Source organism: Exserohilum turcica (assembly GCF_000359705.1).
Source record: "Exserohilum turcica Et28A unplaced genomic scaffold SETTUscaffold_7, whole genome shotgun sequence".
NCBI lineage: Eukaryota > Fungi > Ascomycota > Dothideomycetes > Pleosporales > Pleosporaceae > Exserohilum > Exserohilum turcicum.
Genome location: NW_007360288.1, coordinates 2,051,329 through 2,076,923, shown reverse-complemented (window position 1 = coordinate 2,076,923; position 25,595 = coordinate 2,051,329). Strand labels below are relative to the sequence as shown.

The window sequence follows — 25,595 nt, the reverse complement described above, 5'->3', positions numbered from 1 at the left end:
GCACACGGAGCTCGTGCTCCACAGCATTTTTCGGGCAGGCATCACAAGATATACCCGGTTCAGCCCAATCGTGTCCTGTTCTCTTCTTCCTCGTCATCATCATCATCTTCTTCATTGTCTTCTTCTTTTTTTTTCTTCTTCCTCTTCTTCTTCTCCCCATGGCGCCCCCCCTGATTGCGGGGTCATTGCCCTAATCCATATTTCTTGTTGGCTCGATGAAGGTGTGATGCAGTAAGCACCGTTTACGACATGAATGAAGGGTGTCGTAACAGAATTGATGGAGATAGACATTGAACGTACATCGTATTACCAATCCAAGCTTTTTTTTCCACTTTGCAAGGCAATATGACTGGCTTGTTTTCACTATGTTGTGAAAGCTGCTGTGTCGGCACGTCAAAATCACCCATAAAATGGTTGACTTGATTGTTTCGTGCACCTAAAACAATTGTATGTGTCATTGGGCCTGAATTACCGTCTTCTCTCAGCCAAACAAATGATTGATGCTGAGAAGGAAAAAAAAGTGACTTGGAGTGAGTTTCCTTTTTGTTTCTATTAAACGGGTCCAAAAAAAATTACAAGAGCAACGTAACACTGCATTTCCCCCCCCTCCCTCCCCTCAACCGGAGAATATCCATATCCTCGGGACCCCCCCCCCGCTCAGACATGATTCTTTTTATTCTCTTTTTCTCTCTATGAATTTTTTTTCTCTGCTTTTTCGCTTTCGTATCCGCGTCGTGTAACACACCTGTTTTACTTTTTTTCTAAAAAAAACTTTTTTCTTTTTCTCCCCCACCGTGCACAGATAACGTCTGGCGCTGCTGCTGCTGTGTAGCATTGCACAGGATGATGTTACGCATGTAGCATGTATGTGTACGTACCACCAGGGGATTAACCCCCGCCCCCTCCTCCCCCCCAAAAAAAAAGAAGAAGAAGAAGGAGAAGAAGAAGGGAAGGCGATACAGTACACAAGGAGAAAAAAAAACAGGAGGGGTTCCACCAATCAGATATTCAGGATGCTCAAAAATTTTCTGTTTTCTTTTGTTTTTTTCTTTCTAAATTCACGGCGTGTGTGTGTGTGTGTGTGTATATGTGTTAGTTTGCGGTGCTAAAGGTAGTCGGGCAAGAATGAAGGGGTTGAAGTTGTATATCGTATAATCGAGTACAAGGAAAGCATGGTGACTGATCAGTCCCAGACGTAGTAAACATTCCCAGTATATACCCCTTCTCATTGTATTCTATATCCCCCAAGTAACTCGTCTCACTCCTCTCCATCCCCCCATACCCTCGCCAAAAGCACTCGTGCAAACTTATCCTCCCCCGGACTCCCCTTGCACCACGCGACTCTATTTCCCCGGCGCGTATCCCCCCATCCCCCCGCATCCCCCACCACGTCCTCACTCAAATCCGACTGGCCCTCTGTAATCGGTCGTCCGCGGCGATCCACAATGGTGCAGCCGCGCGTCCACTGGCCACTCGTTTCCACGCGTACATCCTCTGTTTTGAACACCCACGCCGGGTGGTCTGCACAAAGCGCGTACCAGATTGTCAGCGGATCATGCAGCTGGAGCCCCTGCTTCTCGGGTACGATTTGCGGGTTGAGCGCAGCATTCTTGGCAAATGTCGACGACAGGAAGAGATGCGTCCATTCGGCCAGGGGGCTGCTGCTCAGCTCCGCGCGTGCCGTGTAGCTTTCGTACATGGACGTGGGGAGGACGTGGTTTTCGGTAATGTCCAGGGGGAACAGCTTGAGGGTTAGTCGTTTGCTTAGTTTGGCGGGGTAAGGCGCGAGGCGTGCTTGTTTCTGGGCGCTTGAGAGTGTGGGTGGCATGGTTAGATGTGGGTTCTGCGATGTGAGTGCAAAGACACGGGCGCTGGCCACCGAGTCGGCGTACGTGTTGAATTCGGCGCCAGGAGTCATCTGGTTTCGGAGGTTTAGTGAGAGGCGTAGGGGTGTGTTGGGTTGTTTGATGAGATTGAATGGGGGAATGGGAATGCTGAGCGTGGTAGGGGAGTAGATGAGATCAAGGGGAGGCGGTGGTCGTGGCTACAGAGCTTCAGAGCCGTGCGTGTGCAAGACAGAAGATGGACACAACAAGAACAAAAGGGGTATCTTACATTTCCAGGTGCGTCAACCGCACCACCCATGACGACGACTTCCTTTACCCTGAGAAACGTCTCTGGATCCTGCGCTGCAGCAATCGCAAGGTTCGTCAGTGGTCCAACCGCCACAATCGTAATAGTGTCTGGTTCATTTTCCCTCAGCAAGTCAAGCATGACTTCATGCGCTGGTTTGAGCGACGGTGTAAAAAGACAATGTTCATCCTTGACTTTTTGCAGCTCTGCCGCTTCCTCGGGTGAAAGATCCTCGGGCGTAGGCTTGAACAGTGTTTTCCAGGTCTCTGCTGGCGAGAGATGTGGGTGCTAGACAATGTCAGTATCCTATCGACTCTGATAATCAACAAAGCATACACTAAGATGAATGCCCCCAAGTCCGTCAATTCCATCTGTATCTCGTCAGGTTTCCGTAAAAGACACAAGCATGGTGTGTAATTGGCTTACGAAAGAAATCCGCAACCATCATATGCTCGGCCAGCGGCTCCTCGGCCCCAACAGCAACTGTCCCAAACGCATTAGCCAAAAATATTTTCCTTTGGCTCATAGCCACTGCCACAAATGGTAAAACAGCTCACCAATGGGTTTCCTCGCATCCAACGTCTCAAACCCTTGTGGTCGTCCATTTGCCTTTCGCCAAGCACGCTCTTTACCAATGTAATGGAAAAGCGTGACTACGTTCCGTAGACAACTTGATCCATACAATCAGTACATCCCGTTCGTTTTCTTGCGAGTAATCAACCCGCCGAAAAGAAACAATGAGCAGTGGCCATGTCGAATAAAGAGATGAGCAGACACAAGAGCAACATACGTACTTCTTCACCTCGACATTTCCAAACGTCAACGACAACATTAAAATGTCGAGCTCCTCTTTTTTAGCCGAAAAGGCCAGCAGCATGGCGAGCACATCGTCGACGCCCTACCATGTACCACGTATGCTCGTTAGAAATTTCCCCATGCGTGTATGTGTATTACCCCGCATTGGCGTTTAGATTGCGTTTGGCGATTGAGTGAAAACTGACTTACCGGATCCGTGTCGATGATGATTTTATTGGGAGCCATTGCTTTCTTTGTTCTTCTGCGACAAACGTATGGAGTATTCTGTCCAAAGAGAGAAGCGAGGACGATTGTCAATATAGTCGTGTATGGTCGGTCTGGCGGCTTGGTCTACGCGTAGACTCGATTAGATAAACTAGTGTGCCGTCTTTGCCCACCGAATCACGCCTGGCACATATTAATAAACGACGGAGTTCACCGATACGGGGGGATGACTCCACTGTGGGTCCCACGCATTTAGGGATACCAGAATAGGGTATAGCCTTTACCTTTAACCTTCACGTAGAAATAAACTGCCGAACCATTTCAAACTTAAATGAATTTGCCTACATGTATTTAAAGAAAAGGGTCTCGCGATAGGTGCAACCAACCTAATCGCGAGTCAAAACGCCAAATGCTATTCATAGTCTATAAATTTTCCGTATCTGCAAATGTTTTGCTGGGCTCGAAAATGGCACTGGCACTTTTGAGAACCTCCCTCCCTGTCCCCAGTGTTTTTGTCTTGGCAGTTTTGATGCTCCTTGTACCCAGTCGATACAACATTTGCCATCGGATGTAATTGGGGTTTACTGTCCAGCGTCGAATCGGAACATGTCGTGATGCATGATGCGTGTCTTAAGCGGCCTAGTACACCTTCTTCTTCTCGTCGACGGAGAACTGTCCGGGGCCCATGTTGACCAGCAAGAGGAGACCGCCGCTGGTACTAGTTAATATCGCGCCTGAAAACCAGTCGTTGGGGTACTTACACAATCGAGAGGATTTGGAAGAAGTCGTACTTGGCAAAGTCCTTGTGAGGGTGGTGCGGGTGCAGAGTCCACCAGTTGTTGACGTAGAGGTTGAAGACGCTGAGAATCAGCACCAGCATAATGGCCGAGAACTTGGCCTTGAAGCCAACCACCACCATGACGCAAGCAACCAATCCCAAAAGACTGGCAATAATCCTCCAGAGGGTCCAGTCGCCACGGAAAACGAAGCCGATAAAGAGGAAAATGAGCAGAACGCGTCCAGCAAGCTGGAAGTACATCTTCTTGTCCTTCTCGTCGAGCTGAGGAAGACCGGCCGGGGCAAACTTCTTGCGAACCCACGAGTCGGAGAGCACCATGAGCAGACCACCAACAACCGACAGATTGCGGAGGAAGAAGTTGAGGTCAAAGACCAGACCGTATCCGAGACCCTGCAACACGATCACACTCATGAGCCCGCCCACACTGTATTCGGACCATTTTCGGGCAATAACGCCTACAGAGCAGACGGTCATGGCGATGACGTTGAAGATGAGGAACATCTGGGTGAGGCCGTTGGGAACTGAATGCACGCGTATTAGTGACGGGCCATGCGTGGCAAGGGGGGAGGGGGTGGCAGGGGGGGCATACTGTGTCGGTAGTCGTGGAGATATGTGAGCTGGTCGGTCCATTGAGTCACGATGCGCAGCGCGTCTTCGAGAAAGGTCACGACAATCAGGAAGCGGCCAATTGCTGGGAGATAACTGTTGCGAAAGTCCGAATCAGCCTTCTTGTCCTGTTGAGGCGTGCGTGTAGCACCACCACAAGCCAGTCACACGGCCGTGTGCCGCCGCGTGATTGGCGTCCGCACTTACGGCTTGGTGGGGTTCGCGACAGTGTCCAGCATGTCCTCGAGCTTGCTCGTCTGGGCCCTCAGTTGGTCGAGGGGACTGGGATCGTTGCTCATGTCGTCGTTGCGCCCGGAGTTGCCAAAGGGGCTCTGGTTGCCCAAATGGTAGCCAGCTGTGCCGCGTATCTGTGCCATGGCTGGGAGTGTAGTAGAGGAGGGAAAAGAATGTGCGAGGCGGAGGAGTAGTGAGGTGATAGGGTTGCTCCTGCGAACAGGTGTCCTTCACGCGATTGATCTCGGAAACGTCAGATTATGTCAGCGACCTAACCGATTGCGCGCGGCCCTCGAGTCTCACTTTATATTTCTGCTGCAAGCTAATAGATTGCAGGGTTAGACGGCTTTTTCTTGTTGTTCCACCTGATGGCCCGGCCACATGCCCGATATTGCCCTGCGCTTCCTTATATCTATTCCAGCGCGGGCGCCACAGCATCCTCGGCTCGCCCAACCTGCCGCTGCGCCATGTTGAGGCCACCTTGCTCAAGCTGCACTCTGGCCTGTATGGCGTCAGAGTACGAGCCGGTCCTTACTCTTGCCGGGCACTCCCACTAGCGGAGTCAGCCCTGACTCGAAAAGGGTCACCGAGTGCGCTTGACACACATAGACTATGGACCCGTGCTCGCCCGCTTACTGCACTCGCCCTGCGCGGCGCTCGCGCCCTCTGTCGGACGTCCGACGTCCAGCTCAATACTGGTCCAGCACATGATGCTAGTGACACGCTTCACGTTGGGTGCACGGCAGGCGAGGAACATCGTCTCTTTTTCTATAGGGCGAGCCTCAAGGCAGCGTTGCGCCAGGCATTGGCCGTCGCGCTCCTTGGTGCTCGCATGTAATAATTGGCTACAGCAAGAGAATACAAGGGGCGGCTTTCGCAAAAAAGTCCACATGCAACCCCTTTACGCCAATGCTTTTTTTCCAATGCGCTGCAAAAAAGCAAGCACGGGAAATACGTTTTCCGCCATATTCGCCGTCCAGGTATTCCCTCATAACACGCCGACTTTTGCCCCGCTCTCCCTTTGCCACGTGCTCTGCCATACTAATGAACGCTGAAAAGGTGCCGTCCCAACGCCTCCGAGACCCCGTGTACCAGTGACTGTTGCCACGACAAAAGTTTGAAAAGGATCATAGACGTGGGTGTTACATGACTGCGTGCGTGGGCCAGGGGTCTTATGACCCGTGGCTGGCCTAACCAGGCGTCAGCGCCTTCACATGACGGCCCAGTCGTCAATCTCGTCGCCAGTCTTGGGGTTGAACTCCTCGGCGAGAATCTGGTAGCGAGAGCTGGGGTTCTTCTCCCGGAGAGTTTCCGTCGGTCGGACGGCCTTCACGGGCTGAGCCGCCTTGGTAGTGCTAACGTCGTCACGCTCCTCGGCAACCTCCTCGTTGACCGTCTTGCGCTTGGCCTTGCCTCCCTTGGGAACAGTGGTCCAAGCCGAGTCCTCCATGGCCAGCCTGAGCTGCTCCTCCTCAGAGGGCAGGTTGTTGTAAGAGGCAGAAGTCGTGCTCTTGCCGTTGGTAGCAGCCTTGGGGGCAGGGGCAGAAGCAGGGGCAGAAGCAGGAGCAGGAGCAGGAGCAGGAGCCTCGAAAGTGTCGAGAAGCTGACCGGTAGGAGCCGACTTGGGAGGCTGCACTGCACCGCGAGAGGGGACCTCAGTCCAAGGGTTCTCCGCAGGAGGCCTGCTCTGCTGCAGACCGTTCTTGGCCGGCTCGCCACGGGCCTCACGGGCTGTGCGTCGCTGCTTCTCCTCGAGAGCCTTGCGCTGCTTCTCCTCCTCCTCGCGCGCAGCCTTGGCCTCTTCGGCCTTCTTCCTGTTCTGGCGCTGCTTCTTGGTCTCCTGCGCAGCCTCGGCCTTTGAAGTCTGGCCCTTGGCCGACTTGGCGGGCTTTTCAGACGGCTTGATGGTCATGACCGAGGGAGAGGCGGCGCGTTCGCCCAGCATGTCGGAGACGTCCTTGCCGCTGGGAGCCTTGCTGATGGCGGCGGCGGCAGGTGGCGAGACGTCCTCTACGGGTGCAGGGGCGGCCTTGGGGGCGGGAGCCTTGGCTTTGTCGTCCTGAGCGGGAGCCTTCGCCGACTTGCGAGGAGCCTTGGCCTTTTGGGCCTTTTGCTTGGGCTTGCTTTCAGCGTCCCAGTTGACCGCCTCCTTTAACGAGCTGGTGGTCGACTTGCCCGCTGTCGATCGTCCCCGTGCAACGGCATCGTTGTTTTGGTGCACATAGTACCAGTAGGCTGCGGCGCCAATGGCCAGGAACATGGCCCAGCTCATCCACGTCTCCATGATGTATCAAGTGCCGAGTGCAATGCTTTCAAACTATGTCGTCGGTAGCGAATACGTGGCCGCTTGGTGCGAGGATCGGGCGCCTGATGAGAGGATTAACGTCTGTTAGAAGGATACGGACAATGCGAGCAGACAGTGGGCATGGGCTGATATATGCCAGGGCGGGGGGGGCAATGGATAGGAGAGGCGGCAGAATGCAGAAGGTGGTGGGATGGCAGCGCTCGCCCGGCGAGGGTCAGGCCAGGCGTTACATGGAGCCGGACGTGTAGCAGGAAGGGGAAGGCAAAAGGGGCTCACCAATGGCTTTGTTTGGCTAGGCTAGGCGTGGTGCCTTTGGTGTGTGAGGCGGTGCACAAGGAGCGTCGCTCGACGGGCGGGATGGTGGAGGCAGTGGGAAGAGGCCAGGTAAATGTGTTGGAGGGCAGCGGGAGCGGCGCCAGCCAGCCAATTGCGCACTTGACGCCTCTGGGGGGGCGATTGTCTGCGCGTGAAACGGCCCAAAGGCAGCAGAAGGGCGCCGACACAGCGTCCAGGCTAAGAATGTGTGAGGAGAGGCAAGGACTCGGGCGAGGGCGAGGGTGCAGAGCAGAGGTGCTTCATGTGGCCGTGGGAGCTTGCGAGTGCGAGTGCGAGTGCTTCCTCCATGGGGACGCCGCTAGGCAAGGGTCTGTCCAGAGTTGCCGCCGCCGAGGGCAGGGCATACATCGCGGAAGTACGTACGTGGTACAGTAGTAGCAATGATCATAATAACACGGCCGGCAACACGAGGCCGCGAGCATGGCATGGCCTGACATGTGCAGAGCCTCGGGCACGGCAATGTTTCTCGCTGCTCGTCGGCATGGCACCCGCCCCTGGCTTGTTCATGAAACCGTCGGCTGTCTGTTGCCTGTGGCGCTGCCGTGTGGTTGCGACAGCCTCTCGAAAAGGACACGAAGCGCCATGCCGCGCCTCCGAGCCAAACTCCGAGCCTCCGAGGCGGCCCCCGACGCGCACGTGACACGCCAAGCACATGCACAGCATCCGTTGTATGCGTACTACTGTATGTGTGTGTATGTAGGATGCCGAGACTGCTGCGCCGGCGTCCCATCTCTCTACTAACATATGACATGTCCATACACACATGGCCAATCCACCGCCTTGCTGATAAGATAGCATACAACACACTTTTGCCTACTTCGCCCCAACACCACCCAGAAACATACCATGCCAGACATAATCCCCCTTAGTCGTCAAGATATATTACAGCATAGAAAAAAAAGTCCACCAAGAAACGAAGTAGTCAAGCAAAACAAATAGCCTGCCCACATACCCAATGCGCCTTATCGCTCCCCCTTCTAATCAACCCATCATTCAAGACAGAAAGAAAGAAAGAGAAAAAAAATCAATCACGCTGTTTCTTGATGGCAATTCCAGCCACCGATTCGCCCATATCTGCAGCCTTCCTTTTCCGCGCCTCCCTATCGCTATGCAGACTCGAGCTCCGGCTCATCGGCGGCGTCGCAACTCCATGCGACCCGGGCGGGTTGTGCACAGCAGTAGCGTAATGTGCACTTGAGAAAGGCGGTTGAGACGGGAAAAACGAATTACTACTTCGCTGCTGTAGCGGCGGCGACGCCATTTTGCTTTGTCCCGGAGTGCCCATTGCTGCAGCCGCAGCCGCAGCTTGTTGTCGTTGTTGTTGCTGGGCAAGTAGCGCTGCCTGGTTCCGCTGTGCCATTTGCATCTGCCGCGCAATGTCGCCTAGGCCTGGTCCGACAATGTTTCGGTCTCCGATGACGGTTGCGCCGCAATTGACGGTAATGTTGATGTTAGGATACCGCTTTATCCCTCGAACCTGCGTCTTGGACGTCCGCTCTGGCGGTGCTGTTGCTAGCGATGGAGGACTTGGAGGCGTCAGCGGTCGTGTGGCCTCGTCTAGTTCGTCGCAGTTGAGCACGCTGGTGATGAGGTTTGCGATTCGCACGCTGTCCATCTGCGCTATCGAGATGATGTTGCCATGTCCTCTGATTTGTGTCGCAGCGTTAATCACAATCTCAGGCGTGTGGTCACCGTCGTGTTCCCGGTCATATTCCTCTTCGTCATGCATATACGGACTGGTTGCGGTAGATGTTGACATTTCAGAGTCTACAACCATGTGATAGGCTGGTGGTGCTGATAGATCGTCCAAAGCCAATCTTGATGCGGGACGGGAGTTGATTTCAGATGATAAAGTTTGTTGCAGTGTTGATTCCTTCGCGCCTTGCAAGGCATCGGGGCGAGAGGGTTCCATAGCCTATATGTAATGCTATCGCTAACCGTCTTCCGCGTTGTCGCCAAGGTTTCTGTGGAGTATCGTGATCGTCGGGTCGTGGCGTGATGTTGGTGTGATGGATTATCCGCGCATCATGCGAGATGACTACCAGTACGCAGTGGTTAAAGGCTTTGCCGGCAAATGTAGCGCGATCACCAAATGCATGCGGGAAATCTACCCCGATATACTATGATCGTGACCGGTGCCAAGCAGACGGCAAGCGGAGCTGGCCGTGGCGGGTATTCTTGCTGCTTTGGCCGACGTCTAAGTACAGCAAGTCAGTAAAACGACATGCTCCAAACGGAATACTTATCCAACTTACCTATACGTATCGCAAAAGGAGCCTTCCACTGTTCAAGCGCCAGTATGTCTGCACACTAGACTTTTCTGGCATGGCGACCGCTTTTAAATACCCTTCCTTCAGCAAACCTCGATGCACCACTGCCGGCCAACGGCTATTGAGCATCGTCTGAAACAACAAACACAATAGCAAGGCCAGGCAAACTCAACACATCTGTCGCGCCACATCGGCATGCATAATACCCCATGGTGCTGCGGCACTGCCCGATGACGGTCAAAATGCGTCCATGTTCCTATTGTGACCCTCGTCACTGAATAGAGACGCACTAGGCATCTTTGAGCACTTGCGCCCCAACATCTGACCATTGTTGGAGGTAGTCGCTGGGAGGAATCCGTCGTATATTGCTCCGTGGCCAGTTAGGCGCCTGCAAGTGGAAAACCCGTGGCCGTGGCGTGCTCATCTTTAGGCGCCGACATTGCACACCCGTGACAATAGCAGTGGGGATGGTCTCCTGCGTATGCTGTGATACGACGCCAGCAGCGGTTTCTGATTTGACTCATGCCTCTGTGGTGCAAGTCCCGTGGCCTTGCGCCTGTGTGCCGTTGTACGTGTGTGTGTGTGTGTCAATAGAACAATACCAAGGGACGGACCGCACGGAGCCTGTCTCTTGGTTTGCCGACACCCAGCCGCCAGCCGGTGGGTCAAAGTGACATTTTCGGTACTTGGTAAAGTCGTGCTAGACAAATCTCGTGCTTCAACAGTCGATCAAACTCGATGACGAGGTGTTGTGCGCCGTGTAACCAAGGGGTGTGATGCAATAGTGTGAGTGGTATTGGGATACTTACAATAGCAAGCCCAGCTATGAACAATACGACTGTAAGCTGCTCAAAGCATCACCAGCGTCCAACATGTCCGCATTTGGCATAGCTCAACACCGGGAAAAGTGGCCCATGTGCCTTAATTACAAACATCGGACAGCACTACCAACCATTGTACTTCATCGCTACAGGAAGCCCATGGGGTCATACTAAGCCTCTGCAGACGCCCCCGACGCCACTACTACTACTACTACACCCTTCTTTTCTCCCAAGTCCCGTAGCCTATCGTAAACCCGACTTTTCCCTCGGATACGTTGAGGGTGTATTCTTAGAAGATGACTCAACCCGATACTATAAAGAAAAGTACAACAATAGAAACGCAAGTGCTTCTGCAGATGATTGATCCGGCCCACCCGGTTCAAGGCTGGCTCAGACACTCTGCAAACGTCTTCTATGTTGGCAATGGTAATGTTATATGATGTTATACAAGTGTACCGTCATGACAGCCACTCACCCAAGACGCCATGCTGCAGAAAATAATGCAATTAATTCAACCCTTGAGGCTCAGTGTGCAAGGGCAGCCCCGTCACCTCGCTGCTGTCCTGAAGGAAAGTTTGGGTAATGTAGCACAAGACCCATCATCTTTGCGGCCGATATTGTGGGACTTCGTGCAGCGGCCTTTCATGATAAAAGAGGTTTTCAGACCAAGGTGGCAACTTCTTGTCACGTTCGTAAAGGTACCCGCAGTTGTTGCACAGGGTACGCGGTCCTTTGGGTCCGTCGCGGACAGCCCAAACGGCAGTCCCCCAGACCCAGCAATGTGAGCATCGCCATGTCTGTCTCTCCCTGTAGTGTACGCGTCAGCACATCGGCCCCGAGACATGACAACAACCAGAATACGTACCCCTCTTGCAGCCCGCCGTCTTGCCCGCCGTAGCCAGATCCTCCCCCAGCACCAGGCGTGCCGCGTCCGACAGGGCTAAGACTCCTAAACCTTCTCTTCTTCTTGCTGCGCTCGCCACGACCCATGTTTTCTTGCCCTTCAATGTTGTTGAAAAACTCATTGGCAGGAGTGCCCGTCATGTTTGCTGTCGACGAGAAGCGCGCCGTTTCTCGCCGTAATCGGCGAATCTGCCTCTCACGGTCGCCCTCACGCTTCTCAATCTCCTCGGGTGATAGAATCTCAACCTTTGGCTCCCACTCGTCGCAGAGATGCTCTTGATCATATCGCCATCCTGCGCCAATGCTGGGCTCCACCGCGTCGTTGTCAATCTCTCCGTCACCCACTAGCCCGCCATTCTCGCAAGCCTCTTTCTTCAGCCGCAAGACGGCCTCGTAGATGCTGTGCGTCATGGCATTCACCCACTCTCCCGAAAGTCCAAGATCTGCGCAAGTTGTCTTTGCAAACATTTCTGCAAAACCCGGCGGATGGAGCAATGACCATTCAAACTTGTCCGTGTACAGCCGGTTCATGAGATTGATGTTCAGTGTGACAATACACCGGTACGTGTCGTCCGGATTGTGAAGTTCCTCGGAGGGTAGGGCCGTGGCTTTTGCGCTGATGCCATTTGGTATGCCTACTGCTGTCGGCGCACCATCTGCGTGAGATGCGCCGTTGGTCATGGGAGTCGATGCGCCATTCGTGGCTGCGACTACGGGAGTGGAGGTGCCATCGCGGGAGAAGGCAGCTACTACGGGTTTGGCGCTCGTGCCTTGTACAGTGGGCGAATTGGTCGAGTGGAAAAGCGGATGAAGCGCAACACCAGCATATTCCTCGAGTTGCTGTCGGATCTGGCTCGCAATCTGGCTTATTATGAAGGGTTTCCGCTCGTTTGGGAGATCCAGCTCGTCGACAAATTGCTTTGCGAATTGGTCGGGCGTCGTAAGTGCTTCGTGCAGGTTCCACAGAAACGAGTCTTTGAGTCTGTACGCAGGAGTGACGTCGGGCTGCTTGTATGCGGGCAGGTTCTCGTTGATGCCAAACTCGCGAGCGTTGGAGGGCGTGGGCAGTGGCGCCTCTGGGCGGAAAGCCTGGATGTCCATGTCTATTCGGATGGGGATCAGTGTCACTGGCAAGGCAGACTGCGTCTGTACTTGCTTCTCCGTTCTGCAGCATGTCAGCCTTCCAGTACGCTCAGCGTCCCTGCGACTGTGGCACTTACAATGTGCGCTTCGGCCTGCCCATCCAGTCCCGCCATATTCCCTGCAGGTCGATTGGTGCTGTGAGCTCCTCGCCCAAAGCGGCGATTTGCGCCGAGTGGTCGGCACTCGACGGGTCGGCCTTTTGGACGCTGCGGAGGCCAGTGGCTCGTCGCGGGCGGTCGCTGTCCTCGAAATCGTCGTCGTCGTAGGCATCTTCCGCGTAACTGAGGACGGCAGTTCCACGTTTCGTCACGCGCGGCGCAGGCAGCGTATTCGACGGCGGGACAATGGGCGATATGAGCGAATTTCCATGGCTGCGCAGGCGTGGCGCATAGCTGGACATGAAGGCCTGGGGCGGCGCCGTCTTCCCCGTGCTCGTAAACATGGCCGTCCTTGATACGCGCGATGGGTCGTGTAGGGAATCTGAGGAAGCTCAGTAGAGCTCGCGAACACCAGACGCGTCGCAACTGTTCGGGGGCAAGATCGGCAGACGAGGCGACGCCGAGTATGTCGGTATGATTCTGCAGCACGACCCTCCGTCGCTATGCCAGATTGTGCAAACCGGTTCGACTTGTGAATCCTCTTGCGCGTTCCTGGCCAGCGATGGGTGCTTTCGCGATTGCGCTCCAGCTGGCTCTGCCAAGACGCCCTAGGCTCTATCGGCTCTAGTTCGCGCTCCCCTTCACCTCGCCTGCTGCGCCGTGTGCTCTCCTTCGACCTTCCATGCCCAGTCACAAAAGTAACAAGGTCACATTTGCGCGCGGCTATAGCAAACAGGCCCCGGCAAGCTCCCGCAAGCTCCTCACCCAATACCGCCCCCTTTCTGCGCGCATCATCACATGGAAAAAAACACTAAGGACCCGCAGGCTACCTAGATGCTTTCATCGTGCTGTTTCACTGCCCATATGCTAATCTCAAGAGGCGCGCGGTCAAATGATCTTCGAGTATCTCGCCCGATACCGGTTTCAGAAATGCTGTCTCACTTGTTGTTCTCCACATTCGCGTATGGCGCCAAGACGTCACCAAATCCTCCGTTACTTTTGCAGCGATCCGCACCATGTAGGGTTTCAAAAAACGACGCATCAAGAGTTTAAATAATCTCTGTAGCTCCTACATGGCTATCATGACATCTACTGTTTTCACCAGCTTCCCAGATGTTTCGAAACGACTCGCTGGTCATGTTCAACGCAGGCGTAATATCCGCATTCACCCTCACCTTCACAGTTAACGTCGGCCATTCCCATTCATCTGTCTCATTGTGAAGCTATTGTGCAATCACACAGTCCCCACGCCTATTGTACCATGTCTCCATAGCCCTTCTCTTCAACCTGCAGCGCAACCCCTTACAAAAGAACCGTGGATAATTTCCCCCCTCCCCTTACCAAGTATATCAAACACGCCAAACTCTCTTTCTACGGTGCATCAACCCAAACTCCATTTCAACACAACCCGATTCGCTTTCCCAGCAGGCCTAGGAACCGACATGTCGACCATGAAGACGGCTCTCGTTGCCGCAGCGGCTATGGTAGCCATGGGGCCTCTATCCGCAAACGCACACATGATCATGGCGAACCCCGTACCCTTCAACGCCCCAAACAACTCGCCTCTCGCACCAGACGGCTCCGACTTCCCCTGCAAGGGCCCGCCGAGCGGCCTCGCCAAAGTCAACCAGTGGCAAGCAGGCTCACAACAGTCGCTCTCTTTCAGTGGCACCGCCGTCCACGGCGGCGGCAGTTGCCAGATCAGCGTCACAACCGACAAGATGCTGACCAAGGACTCCAAGTGGAAAGTCATCTACTCGATCGAAGGCGGGTGTCCGGCCAACGTCCAGGGAAATCTGGATCAAAGCGGCCCCAGCTACGACGGGGCCTTTCCGTTTACCGTTCCCAAGGATCTGCCCAACGGCGACATGACGGTTGCGTGGACGTGGTTCAACAAGGTTGGCAACAGAGAGTTCTACATGAACTGTGCGTCTGTCTCGGTGTCTGGCGGCGCAAAGAGTGATGCTGCCATGAACACGCTTCCCGACATGGCTATTGCCAACATCAATGTCCCGGGTTCATGTGGTACGACAAAGGAGGGTTCGGACTATACGTTTGAGAATCCAGGTGCTATGAAGACGATGGTTGGCAAGGGGCCATTTGTGGAGCTCTGTTCTGGAAAAACTTCTCAGTCAGGTGGTGGTGGTGCTGGTGGCGGTAGTGTTGGTGGCGGTGGTGGCGCGGGTACAGGCTCTAGCATCGACACAGGTGCTCCTCCACAGGCTCCCGCAGCGCCACCGGCCGCTCAATCCGGCTTCCGCACCATCAAAACCGTTACCGCATCCATGCCACCGCTACCAGCAAACACAGGCGGCATCTTTGCCCCCTCGGCCGCATCTGGCGCACCACCACCAGCAGCCCCCACGCCTACTGCTCAGCTGTCTTCTTCGTCTTCTGCTGCCCCAGCACCAGCCATCCAGAATCCACCATCAACTGCCCCAACCCCAGCTCCAGCACCCGCACCCGCACCCGCTCCCGCTCCAGCACCCGTCTCCGACGCCGCTGGTACCTCTTGCCCCAAAGACGGCGAAGTAGTATGCTCCAAAGACGGCCTAAAATTCGGTCTCTGCAACTTTGGCAAGGCCATGATGATGCCTGTTGCACAAGGCACAAAGTGTGTCAACGGACGCATTGCAAAGCGCGACCTGTATTCGCATCGGAACCAGCGCACTGCCATCTAGATTTTCACAACCACGACAAACGTGATTCTAGAAAGGGGTGCTTTTTTTCTTTCTTTTTTGCGTGTTGGGCTGGGTTGGGAGTCTTCTTGTCTCTCCTATCTTTTTTTTGGGCCGTTAGGGGGTTGTAGGTTCAAGGAGAGCAAGGAGACTCCCCTTTTTTTTTCTTTTTTTTTCTTTTTTTGAAAAAAAAAGCATGAAAGGGAAAGGGGTGGTGTACTCATGATTATGTATTTTTCTCTCTCTCTCTCTCTCTCTCTCTTTCCCTTTTCGAGCACGGTAATTCTGGGCTGTCTGTCTTTTTCCTTTTTCTCTCTCTCTCTCTTTTATTTTTTTTTGCCCCATCCATAGCTGGCTCTGTGAGTAGTACTACGATTTCAAGAGTGTATAACAATGTATGAACAATTACTTTGAGTCTTTCATATCTTGTGCGTGGTCCGTGGTCATGTGTTTGGAAAAGTCTTTGGTGTACCATGTGTGGATTTGCTTTGTTTGTTGTGAATATACATAGGGGGTACTTGACAGACTATATCTCTCATGAGACGTCTGTTAACCTTGAAGGGAGTCTGAAAACCCATCATGTGAGCATGACTGGCTAATCTTTTAGAGGTTACCTGGTTTTCAGCACCGAGAGTGTTACAGACATGTCTGCTACCTCCACCAAGCTCTAAGCCTCTGTCCGCCCCTACTATTCAGCAGGATATACCCCAGTACTCCCGCCAACGTACCATACACAACCCACTGCGGAACACGCACATCCGTCTCTCCCCCTCTATACGCCCTCGCCTTCTCTGCATAGAGTTTTCGCCTCTGCAGCATCTCGCTTTCCTCATCCTTGTCCTCGCTCTCCCTCTTCTTCCTCTCCACGTCCCGCAAGTATGCCCTGACGAGCGGATCAGACTCAGCCTCCAAATCGACAAACACTCTTTCGGCCAAGCTCGTTCCCTGATCAAGAGGACACGCAACATTGAGGCCGCCAACCAGCCCTTCCTTTCCCACTTTGCGTTTCTGGTCGACAGACCCATCGCCAGGCAACCAGTGCTGCAGTGTCTGATCAGGCAACGCACGGAAAACAAGACACATCCACATTTCCAGCACGTTGAGCAGGAGTGGCACGTCGTCCATGCCCGGACGCCCTTCGGCAGCACTACTGTGGGGCAAGATGACCAGCGTGGCAAAGACATTGTACACGCTCTCGTGCAGCGCGAAGTAATGCAACGACGGATGATCCCTGCGGTACCTGAAGTTCAGGTGCTGGCCCACTCTCTGGCGTAAATTGGTGCTCTGCCCCACATACAGCCGCAGACGCTTGTCGAGGCCCAGGATGCCATTGAGGTAGATGGCGCGGCCTTCGTAGCGGAGATCGCCTGAGAGCGGCTTGAGCGCATCGAGCGACCAGCGGTGCGCGAGAAAGTGCCAGGTTTGCGGGCGCACGAGGCTGTGGCAGAAGAAGGCCAGTTGGGATTGGCCGTGGCGCTGGATCCAGGGGCCATAGGTTGTGTGGTAGGTTGTGGTTGTGGTGGTGGTGTTGGAAGGATCTGGGGATTGCAGTTGGATGAGGAGATGGTCGAGGATGCTTCTAGCTTCGGCTTGGGCTGGGGTGAGCTTGTTGGAAGGGTCTGACGTGGGAGTCCGCGATGCTGGCACAACAGACTGGGGTGCTTGACTCTGAATGGTAGCCATTTTCCAAACTCTTTCGCATTCGAGGCTTTCTGCGACTGAGAAATGGAAGGCTTGTTAGGTGGCGAGTTTGGAGGCAACTAGCGCCAAGACGGTTGGAGGCGACAGAAAATATGCGTTGTGCACTGTTGATGTCGCATGGCCATATATCTGGTCTCGGGAGTTGTCACGAAGAATCCTCAGACAGGCCTTTACTTCAAGGCTGAAGCTGTTGGCGCCTAGTTGGTAGGCCGCATTGGGCAAGTACGAGAGATGCGTCGATTGCAGCGATCCTGACCTGGGCGTTAAGGCACGCGACTTGGCGCATGCTTAGTAGTATTACACGGGAATGCTAGCAGAACGTGGCACCCATGCTACATGTTTGGTTTTGTTGAGTAATGTCGAGCATGCATATGACTCGTTTGATACTGGATTCGTTCATGCATTGAAGTTTTCAGCGCACAGTAGGCGGTGCAGGGGAATTTTGTCTTGCCTGATACTGTGTCTGGGTATAAACACCTCGTCACAACGGCAGAAGTACAACGCCCACATATGATTATACTAAGCCGAGTTTGTATGTCTCATGACTGCCATGCAACTTTCCCAGCGCCGAGTCTACTCCTCAATGGTCTTGACACACTCCCATCCACCACTAAGCCTTTCCTTCCACAGACTGACCCTGTTGTCGCCAGTGCTGACGGCCAAGGCGTTGCCGCTCAAGCTCCAGCTTACGCGCCATGCGGCGGCATCGACATCCAGCTTGGTACGCTTCCACTCGCCGCGCAAATCCGACGACGTCCAGATGATGACGGTCTTGTCCTGAGAGGCAGAGGCAATGTACGACTTGGAGAGGACAGTGGGCGACCATGCAACATCGCGTACCCAATCCAAGTGACCACCCGGGAGTATGTGCACGTTTTGCCAGCTGCCACTCTCTGGGCTGAACTCCCAGATCTTGACCTGGCAGTCGCTTCCACCAGTCACCAGTCGCCTTGCCGCAGCAGTCTGGTTGGCGCTCGCACTAACAACCTGCCCAGGTGCAACAGCGGGGGCCCAGGATACGCTGTTCACGCCACTGCCATGAGCCTGGAAGAGTTGATGTGTCCAGTTGTTGTCCTTGAATTCCAGTACCGAGACATTGCCGTCAGTGGATGCGCAAGCGAGCAAGCAGCCTGCCTCGTGGGGTGCCCAGGCGACAAGGTTGACCGAGGCAGTGTGGAGGGCGACCTCGTAGATCTTTTGCCAGCTGTTGGACTGCTCGCGCCAGATGAGGACCTTGCCGTCGTACGAAGAAGACGCGAGGATGTTGCCGTACTTTGGGTGTGCCCATGCGACGCTCCAGACAGCGCCCTCGTGTCTGTTGGGATGTCAGTGGGCAATTCGAGCTGCGTAGGTGGACCGCCGTTTTTGTTGGGCAGCTCTGCCGGCTATGACGTACCCTCTGAGTGTCTCTACCAGTGTATGTTTCTCGCCTTCTACCTCGAAGATCTTGATCGTCTTGTCCGAAGAGCAGGTCGCTAACCGCCTGCCGTAGTAGTCGAGGACCGCATCATGCTGTGCTTTGTTAGCTCTAATCCAAAGTAGACTGGCCTTGTCCTGTTTCTCGCATTGCGCCAGCCAGCACGGTGTGACGAGAAACACAGGAGAAAGGCGAGTGCCTAGGCAAACATACTATCATATCATCGTGGCCAGAATTCGCTATGACGTTGGCCTGCAGTGCGGATATGGCAGGTTAGCGGAATGGGCTCCATTGAATGCGTTTGCATGTGCAGAGGGGGCGTTGCTTGCCATTTTGATTGCAGGCCAGCTGGAGAGAGTGCAGCTCGGTGTATGTTGGATTGGGCGAGGAGATTGGAGTGGCCGAGAGCGAGTGGGTAGGCAGAAGCGTAGAATGGCGCGTCCAGACGTGTCCACAGCCTGAAAGTGTAACGGTAGACGCTGCTGTGGCCTCAATGCAGGGGTGCGGCGATGAGATTAGATTAGATGGAGCACCGACGCGCTAGCGCCATGGCCCGGCCGCATCACATGCAACCACTGCCTACGCGCATTCAAGACGCAGCCGTCCCATTCAAATCATGGCATACTCTCCACGCCACTCACAGCAATTCTACAACTACGACGCATCAACCCCGCCGCCGCCACCGCCCAAGCCAGGCCAGGCCAGTGGAACCGCAACCCCGTCTCAGGGCCCTCCTCGGCCTCGGCCTCCACCAGGCCAGGCATCGTCATCGGGGCATCTGCCACAGCACGCGCAGGCGCAGCACCAGCAGCATGCCCAGGAGAGCGGCGAGCAGGCAGCCGTTGCACCGCCGGAAGAGGGCTGGCTGCCCGAGGTGCTCAAGGACAAGTCGTATGTCAGTTCTTGCAGGTTGACGAGCACACTGCTAAGGCCGAAGCAGAAGCAAGGATTTGCATCATGTGCTTCAAACGCCCGAACTGCAGCATGCTATAATCCATGATGCCGAAACAAGACATGCCTCAGTTCCCGCGTCTACTGCGCCTCTGCAGGCTCTGCTGGCACAGAATGTAGGCTTGGCTGAGTCACTCAAGCAACTCGAAGCCCATGTGCGCCATCAGCGCGATGACGTGCAGTCACGCCTGCTTGGGTTGCGGGCACTGGAGCGTCAGTGGAGAGCAAAGCAGAGCGAACAAGACGAAGCACTCGGCGAATTCAGCCCACCGGCGCTGTACCAGCGCCTCAGTGCGGCTGTAGGTGAGCAAGAGGCGCTGTGCCGCGGGCTCGAAGAGAGCTTTCTCGAGGGCGAAGGATTCGGGGGTGGAGAGGCGGTTGCCAGCGACCGGGAAGTTACAGACTTTGTGAGGCGATTGAAAGAAGGGCGTAAGATTGCCTATCTTCGGGCCGAGCGCAAGGAGCGCTGGGACGAGGGAAGAGTTGGGGGTTGGAGGTGAGACATGGCGTGCTTCTCGACAGACATGTTGTAGTGTGTAGTAATACTGGCGGGCAAAGGGACCGAAGCATCAGCAGCACGATGGCGAGGGGCAGTATTGTGCACAGGTTCTTGTAGCAGCAGCAGCAGCAGCGAATGCCATTGGCGGCGGCGGCCTCGCCTCATGGCATTGGGCGGGCATGACAATTATGCAGAGGTGGGCGCCAACGTCAGTGTCAGTGTCGCAATGTCAATACCGTGTATGTGCTATTAGTAGATGGAAGCCAGCCATGGGCGCCGGGCGGGCGGGCTAGTAAGATTGCGATGCAGGGGCGCTGCTCACGTCCAAGTACGTACATTGCTGTACATGTACCAGCACTGGCTCCAATTTGCTATCGCGCGCGATGGCCCATGTGCATGGGAAAAAGGGCTGGACTCGCGTCGACGACTCGCCGTGCGCACTGCCCGCCGTTCGCCGGTGGGGGAGGGCGTCTAGGCGCGCCCCGATACGGAGGCGCGCCCCTGTGCCGAATGGCCCAATTCACTCGCTGCACGAAATTACGCGCGCGAGCCTAGTCTAGTCGTGCGCACCGACGGGCTCAGGAGGAGAGCAGTGGCAGAGAGAGCGAGAGTGTAATATGCAAGCCACCCGTTGCGGGCGGTGTCGCCTACAAGGGCGCTATGGTGCTACGCAAAAGCGCCTCTGTGGTTATGCCCATGGATGGGGGAGTGTGCCAGTGTTTCACCGACGTCGGCAGCTATGCGTCCGGCAGCGCGTCACGAATACCTGCCACTCTAGTCGGCGGCCACCACCACCACCTCTTACACTGCCACCTCCTACACTGCCCCGACGACTACTGCCACCTGCTACCACCTACTATACACACGACTGCATACTCACCCACTCACCCGCGGCCTCCACCACGACTCTCGCCACGCCCCCTCCCCCCACGGCCACACTGTCAGCCGCCCGCCCCGCCGCCCCATTGGCCGGATAATAAAAAAACCACAGCCAGTACCTGCAGCCCCGAGCGCTGCCCCTGGCGCGGCGTGCTCCACTCGCTCAGCGCGAACCGCCCATGACAGCGCGCGCTGCCTGCTGAGCGCGCCGAGTCCGTCGACTCGGAGCCAATTCGAGGCTGGCGATCTGCCCAGAGCCCCCCAAGCGCCCCCCTCCCCCCCCCCGTCTGCCGCTCCTGCACCCCATTTGCTTTGTCGCTAGCGAGCTCTCCTTTTGCCAGCAACCGTCTTTGGCGACCCTCGACCTGCCATCTGCGCCCATCATTTGTGCACGCCATGTTTATCGCGGGGGAATAGCACCAAAAGTATGCAAGCCGTCCAAGCGTCGTCCCCCCAGGACGCGCGCCCTCTGCCGCTCTCGCCGCCTCGCCAAAAGGGCTCGTCCCTGGCCTCCATCGCCATCTCGTCCTTTGCTGCCTTTCGCTCGCAGCCCCCCCAACCTGCGCCCGCGCCCGCGCCGCCTCCTGTCGCTCTCCAGTCGCCAGTCCGGAGAAAGCCCCTGCCCGCCGATTCGCCCATCGTTGGCCGCTTTTCTGCCGATCAATTCACCAGCCTAATTACCACGGCCACCGCTTCGCTCAAAGAGACGTCGCGCCCCGTCCCAGGCCCATTGTCCCTCGAGACCGTACTCGCGCCGCCCGTGAGCGACCAAGAGCTCTTTGTGCCCCGCAATCTCGACGAGTAAGTGAGCACGCGCCCCCAATCGCGCCCTCGCGCCCTCTGACGCCTCTCGCAGCAACCCACATGGAACCACTCCTCTGATCGGGAGCACGCCTCAGCCATTACAACCCTACCCCACGCCCCAAGCTGCCGCCGCCGCCGCCGCCGCCGCTCCGTCTGCCCCTAGGCATGATCGCGCAGCCAGCACCTCACAAGCCCAGCGACAAAGCAGGACCGAGGCGCTGAGGGCTTTCGGTATCAGCGGACCACCCGCCCGGTCTCCTACCCTACCCGTTATGCCATTGTACAACAATACGAATTCACAGATACAACAACGCAAACTCGACTCGAACGGCGTCACGGACGACTTGATGGACGGCTATTCTTACACCACCGAAAACGACCCCCGAGCAAAACAAGGCGGCAAGCCTAAATCACCCGTAGGAGGAGGCTTCACCTCTTTCTTTGGCTGGAATTCGCGCCCGCAAAACGACGCAGACTCGCCGGCCACAGCCTTCTCCAACAACTCGTCTCCCGACCCCCAACGCTACAGCAAAACTAGCGGCGCCACCAAGGCCAAGCCCAACGGCCTTGACATACCCGCCGCCAACTCCATGAATTCGTACTTCAACATTCCCGGAACACCCCTTTTATCATCATCGCCCCAAATGAACGCCCACGTCGAGGAGCTGGAGCGCGAGCTGCGCGAAGTCAGCTCCGAACTCGCCGCCTCGATCCAAAGAGAAATGGAGTTGGAGGATGAGGTCGAACGCTGGAAGGCCGAGAGTTCCACAGGCGTGGCTGACAACCGACGGACTAGTGACTACTACTCAGACTCCGGCACCAGCTCTATCCGATTTCCCATTACCGATCCAGAGTCTAAGCTAGAAGAGCTGGACACGCAGCGAAGAAAGGCCGAGCAGGAGCGCGCAACACTCAAGGTGCGCATGGCCGAACGCTTACAAGAAGAGCTTCGTCGACGCAGAGACCTGGAAGAGCAGGTGCAGCAGCTTGAGGATCAGGTCAGTGAGAAGTCGAGAGCCGGCTCCTTCGTTGAGACACCCAAAGTCAAAGAGCTCTCACTGTCGCTCGAAGATGCAAAGAGGCGGTTGGCGGAAGAACGACAAGTCAAGGAGAACTTTGAAGACCTCCTGACAGCTCTTCGCGAAGAGCTCGAGAAGCACCGCAACGAGGCCGACAACCTACGAGATGAAATCGTCCCACAGCTCAGGGCACGCCTCGAAGTCCTCGAGGCGGATGCCGCTGACACCGAAAAACTCGTGTACGAGTCGAGCCGTATGCAACAAGAAATACAACAACTACGAGCTGAGAACGAGTCCCTCATGGCTGCACGAAAGCAGCAACAGCAGCAGCAGCCGGTGCAATTCCAGTCCATTGCAGAGGAAGCAGACATTGCGCCTCCACCGCCCATGCGTGTTGGTCTGACGCGCTCAAACTCTCTGGCTCGCAGCTCAGCTGGACTCAACAAAAGGGGCTCGCTGTCACGGTCCAACTCGGTCAAAGACAGATCAGGTGATATGTCTCCTGTTGCTGCGTCGACCGCCAGCAACCCAATGAAGGATTTAGAGGAGCAGCGAGATGCACTCCACAAGGCACTCAAACACCTACTACAACGACAGGAGTTGCAGCAAAAGGAGTTCCAGCGACGCATCAAGGAGGTCGAGGCCGAAAGGGATGCCGCTCTGAACCTCACCCCTCGACGCACCGCGTTCCACCAGGAGGTGACGGGTCTGCGACGAGAGGTCGATGCCCTTCGACGCCGTGCTGACGAAGCCCTCGAGCAAAAATGGCAGTGCGAAAAGGGTCTGGGCGGATTGCGAATGGACCTGGACCGCGCCCAGCAAGAAACAGGCTCACTCCGTGAGCTCCTCCGAGAACACGACATTACGATACCTGAGATTCGCATCGACAACGAACCTCTAGCCTTGGACAAGGCTTACAACGAGCTGCGAACTACGCATGCACTGTCCCTTGCTCGCGTCAAGCAGCTTGAAACAAGTGATGGAGACTCACTCGGCGCCGCTAGTGCCGAAACCCAGAGGACGCTCGACTTGTTGAAGCAGAGCATCTCCGACGCAGAGGCTGAGCGTGACTACGCCCAGAAGGAAGCGGAACAATACCGCCAGCAAGCGCGTGCCTTGCAGCAATCTGAGATGGAGCATCTCGGCAAGGAACAGAAGCTTAGTAGCGACCTGTTCGCTGCAACTACTCGAATGGACGAACTCTCTGACAAGATCCAACGTCAGCTGACGGCTAATAGCGCTCTACGACAACGCCTTACTGAGGCAATTACTCGTGGCGAGCTGGAGCAACAAAAGTCGGCGGAACAAATCATCCTGCTCGAAAAGAGGCTCAAGGCGGCCGAGGACAAGGTCATGCTTGCCCAGCAGTCGTCGGAAGAGGCCATTTCCCGTCACGAAGACGAAGTACAGGCCCTGAAGGAGGGCCACACGAACCACCTGCGCCGCACCAAGTCTGGCCTGCTCAGCCCTGCGGCCTTCTCGCCCAAGCTGCCCTCTTCGCCCGTCTTTTCGCAGAAATCACCACGTCTCGGGGTGACGAGTAGCGGACCGGCCATGACATTTGCTGAAGCCACCAAGACGGAGATGCTTGAGAAGCGTGTCGAGGAGCTCGAAAAGGCTCTCCGTGACGCTGATCACGAAATGCAGGAGGTTGTTGGTCGCATGAACATTGCGCAGATGGAGGTTGCAGACTTGCAGTTTGAGAGGTACGTCGTTTGCATCCAAAAAACTTTTTTTTAACGCCATGACTAATTTTGCTGGTAGGGACGAGGCCATGAGGCAGACCAGAGGACTGCAAGCTGAAATTGTTGCCGAACGCGAAAAGGTCAAGGCCTTGATGGCAAATGCTTAAGCCGCCTTACCGAGACAACGACCACCCACCTACTACGTAATGTCTTCTCTTCGCCAAACTTACTTGATACCGCCGGTATCGTCTTTGGGACACAACCTTTCTGCATCTTCGGCGTTTACCAAGCAAACAGCCATCGCATTTACACGGGTGCCACGATCATACACGCATATTACTCTTCACCATCACATATTGTCTTATTACATATTTTGCGGCCGTCGAGCCAATTGCATTTCTGCGGCTGGCATATATTGTCGTCAGCGCTTTATTATACCCGTCGGTGGTACAGCGTTACACGACCTTTTTTTTATATTCTGTATTCAACTGGTTAGGGTAGGGAGCCTCTGGCTCGTTCTGGATGGATGTCTACATGTGTACCCTCGGGTGCCGCCCGCATGCTGTAGCTGTGTACTATAATGGCCTAATGGATGATGGTGGAACGTGGTTAAATCCATGTGTGCGTGTGTTTGCCTGTACTTTGCGGCTACAGGCCTGTCTACGTATGTATGTCATCTTGTCGCTACCAAATCACATGGCGCGCACCGTTTTTTTGCATCACCGGGCCACGCTGCTTCCCCGCGTGGCTGCTGCTGCTCGGCGCTGGTGTATCTTGGCCTGTTCCCGATCGGGACAATGGCCGTGGCGTATCGATAGCCTGGGCTGTTGCTGTAATACTCGATTCCCCGGTGCCCAGATGCACAACAACGGTGACGGCGCAATTCGCTTACGGCGCCTGTGCGGCGCTGACTCGCTGCTGGCCATGTCCACGAAGGCCGGATACAGTGCCAGTACGGAGGTGCCTCACAAAAGTTTTGTCCCACGCTAATCTCGGCGCTTCGGCATAACTCTTCTTGGCGCAACTCCCACCTTTGAGCTGAGTAGCTGTACGATTTGTCTGTATCTATCGTTACAATGTCTCCTAATACTGATCCTTACACCCGCACCTTAATTGTGGCGTTAAAGTCACCTTCTGTTGGCAAGTCTACATCACAGATCTCTGAACTTACTGATGTTCATCCTCGTACGGTCAATCGTATCTATAGTAGAGCTATTGAGGCTGGGTTTCGAGCCAAACGTTCTCCCTCTTAAGATCCTCCCAGAGCACGTACAAGACGCCCCTCGCTCTGGCC

The 25,595-nt window shown here is 55.4% G+C and overlaps 10 protein-coding genes across 10 annotated transcripts; 3 read left to right on the top strand and 7 right to left on the bottom strand.

Annotated features, from left to right (window-relative positions):
• Positions 1-1,175: 1,175 nt before the first annotated feature.
• Positions 1,176-3,199, bottom strand: SETTUDRAFT_165741 (uncharacterized protein). Its single transcript, XM_008032380.1, has 7 exons — positions 3,139-3,199; positions 2,928-3,031; positions 2,691-2,803; positions 2,560-2,616; positions 2,470-2,504; positions 2,116-2,421; positions 1,176-1,918 (listed from the first exon to the last, which is right to left on the bottom strand). The coding sequence occupies exons 1-7, from the start codon at positions 3,172-3,174 to the stop codon at positions 1,259-1,261; spliced, it is 1,311 nt and encodes a 436-aa protein (XP_008030571.1). The 5' UTR covers positions 3,175-3,199; the 3' UTR covers positions 1,176-1,258.
• A 278-nt stretch (positions 3,200-3,477) lies between these two features.
• On the bottom strand, positions 3,478-4,963 carry SETTUDRAFT_165740 (uncharacterized protein). The gene is made up of 4 exons (XM_008032379.1): positions 4,766-4,963; positions 4,542-4,654; positions 3,915-4,473; positions 3,478-3,865 (listed from the first exon to the last, which is right to left on the bottom strand). Exons 1-4 carry the CDS (start codon positions 4,933-4,935, stop codon positions 3,793-3,795), a joined length of 915 nt encoding a protein of 304 aa, XP_008030570.1. The 5' UTR covers positions 4,936-4,963; the 3' UTR covers positions 3,478-3,792.
• Positions 4,964-6,002: 1,039 nt separating this feature from the next.
• On the bottom strand, positions 6,003-7,076 carry SETTUDRAFT_23575 (uncharacterized protein; the record flags this gene model as incomplete). Its single annotated transcript, XM_008031895.1, has 1 exon — positions 6,003-7,076. One exon carries the CDS (start codon positions 7,074-7,076, stop codon positions 6,003-6,005), a length of 1,074 nt encoding a protein of 357 aa, XP_008030086.1.
• A 1,049-nt stretch (positions 7,077-8,125) lies between these two features.
• SETTUDRAFT_165737 (uncharacterized protein) lies at positions 8,126-9,727 on the bottom strand. The gene is made up of 2 exons (XM_008032378.1): positions 9,689-9,727; positions 8,126-9,630 (listed from the first exon to the last, which is right to left on the bottom strand). Exon 2 carries the CDS (start codon positions 9,343-9,345, stop codon positions 8,458-8,460), a length of 888 nt encoding a protein of 295 aa, XP_008030569.1. The 5' UTR covers positions 9,346-9,630; positions 9,689-9,727; the 3' UTR covers positions 8,126-8,457.
• Positions 9,728-10,860: 1,133 nt separating this feature from the next.
• SETTUDRAFT_165736 (uncharacterized protein) lies at positions 10,861-13,176 on the bottom strand. The gene is made up of 3 exons (XM_008032377.1): positions 12,648-13,176; positions 11,390-12,592; positions 10,861-11,331 (listed from the first exon to the last, which is right to left on the bottom strand). The coding sequence occupies exons 1-3, from the start codon at positions 12,968-12,970 to the stop codon at positions 11,124-11,126; spliced, it is 1,734 nt and encodes a 577-aa protein (XP_008030568.1). The 5' UTR covers positions 12,971-13,176; the 3' UTR covers positions 10,861-11,123.
• Positions 13,177-14,143: 967 nt separating this feature from the next.
• SETTUDRAFT_73750 (uncharacterized protein) lies at positions 14,144-15,349 on the top strand (the record flags this gene model as incomplete). The annotated part of the gene is made up of 1 exon (XM_008031992.2): positions 14,144-15,349. A coding segment is annotated over one exon (1,206 nt), but the record flags the coding sequence as incomplete, so codon positions are not given.
• Positions 15,350-15,912: 563 nt separating this feature from the next.
• On the bottom strand, positions 15,913-17,029 carry SETTUDRAFT_142478 (uncharacterized protein; the record flags this gene model as incomplete). Its single annotated transcript, XM_008032376.1, has 1 exon — positions 15,913-17,029. The coding sequence occupies one exon, from the start codon at positions 17,027-17,029 to the stop codon at positions 15,998-16,000; it is 1,032 nt and encodes a 343-aa protein (XP_008030567.1). The 3' UTR covers positions 15,913-15,997.
• Positions 17,030-17,405: 376 nt separating this feature from the next.
• SETTUDRAFT_165735 (uncharacterized protein) lies at positions 17,406-18,935 on the bottom strand. Its single transcript, XM_008032375.1, has 4 exons — positions 18,794-18,935; positions 18,678-18,716; positions 18,444-18,559; positions 17,406-18,362 (listed from the first exon to the last, which is right to left on the bottom strand). The coding sequence occupies exons 1-4, from the start codon at positions 18,794-18,796 to the stop codon at positions 17,621-17,623; spliced, it is 900 nt and encodes a 299-aa protein (XP_008030566.1). The 5' UTR covers positions 18,797-18,935; the 3' UTR covers positions 17,406-17,620.
• A 145-nt stretch (positions 18,936-19,080) lies between these two features.
• SETTUDRAFT_122694 (uncharacterized protein) lies at positions 19,081-20,126 on the top strand (the record flags this gene model as incomplete). The annotated part of the gene is made up of 2 exons (XM_008032374.1): positions 19,081-19,355; positions 19,405-20,126. The coding sequence occupies 2 exons, from the start codon at positions 19,081-19,083 to the stop codon at positions 19,913-19,915; spliced, it is 786 nt and encodes a 261-aa protein (XP_008030565.1). The 3' UTR covers positions 19,916-20,126.
• A 1,094-nt stretch (positions 20,127-21,220) lies between these two features.
• Positions 21,221-24,809, top strand: SETTUDRAFT_122692 (uncharacterized protein; the record flags this gene model as incomplete). Its single annotated transcript, XM_008032373.1, has 3 exons — positions 21,221-21,594; positions 21,650-24,322; positions 24,381-24,809. 3 exons carry the CDS (start codon positions 21,221-21,223, stop codon positions 24,466-24,468), a joined length of 3,135 nt encoding a protein of 1,044 aa, XP_008030564.1. The 3' UTR covers positions 24,469-24,809.
• Positions 24,810-25,595: the final 786 nt, after the last annotated feature.

Coding starts and splice junctions, on each gene's coding strand:
- SETTUDRAFT_165736 (XM_008032377.1), bottom strand. CDS start 12,970: ATGTCCAGCTATGCGCCACGCCTGCGCAGCCATGGAAATTCGCTCATA. Junction 12,593..12,647: donor GGCAGGCCGAAGCGCACATT/GTAAGTGCCACA, acceptor GACATGCTGCAG/AACGGAGAAGCAAGTACAGA. Junction 11,332..11,389: donor GACGGCGGGCTGCAAGAGGG/GTACGTATTCTG, acceptor CGTACACTACAG/GGAGAGACAGACATGGCGAT.
- SETTUDRAFT_165740 (XM_008032379.1), bottom strand. CDS start 4,935: ATGGCACAGATACGCGGCACAGCTGGCTACCATTTGGGCAACCAGAGC. Junction 4,655..4,765: donor GTCGCGAACCCCACCAAGCC/GTAAGTGCGGAC, acceptor CTTTCGCAACAG/TTATCTCCCAGCAATTGGCC. Junction 4,474..4,541: donor TCTCCACGACTACCGACACA/GTATGCCCCCCC, acceptor GCGTGCATTCAG/TTCCCAACGGCCTCACCCAG.
- SETTUDRAFT_165735 (XM_008032375.1), bottom strand. Junction 18,560..18,677: donor CTGGCCACGATGATATGATA/GTATGTTTGCCT, acceptor AACAAAGCACAG/CATGATGCGGTCCTCGACTA. Junction 18,363..18,443: donor CTGGTAGAGACACTCAGAGG/GTACGTCATAGC, acceptor ACATCCCAACAG/ACACGAGGGCGCTGTCTGGA.
- SETTUDRAFT_165741 (XM_008032380.1), bottom strand. CDS start 3,174: ATGGCTCCCAATAAAATCATCATCGACACGGATCCG. Junction 2,422..2,469: donor TTGGGGGCATTCATCTTAGT/GTATGCTTTGTT, acceptor GACATTGTCTAG/CACCCACATCTCTCGCCAGC. Junction 1,919..2,115: donor CGGTTGACGCACCTGGAAAT/GTAAGATACCCC, acceptor CTCCGAAACCAG/ATGACTCCTGGCGCCGAATT.
- SETTUDRAFT_165737 (XM_008032378.1), bottom strand. CDS start 9,345: ATGGAACCCTCTCGCCCCGATGCCTTGCAAGGCGCGAAGGAATCAACA.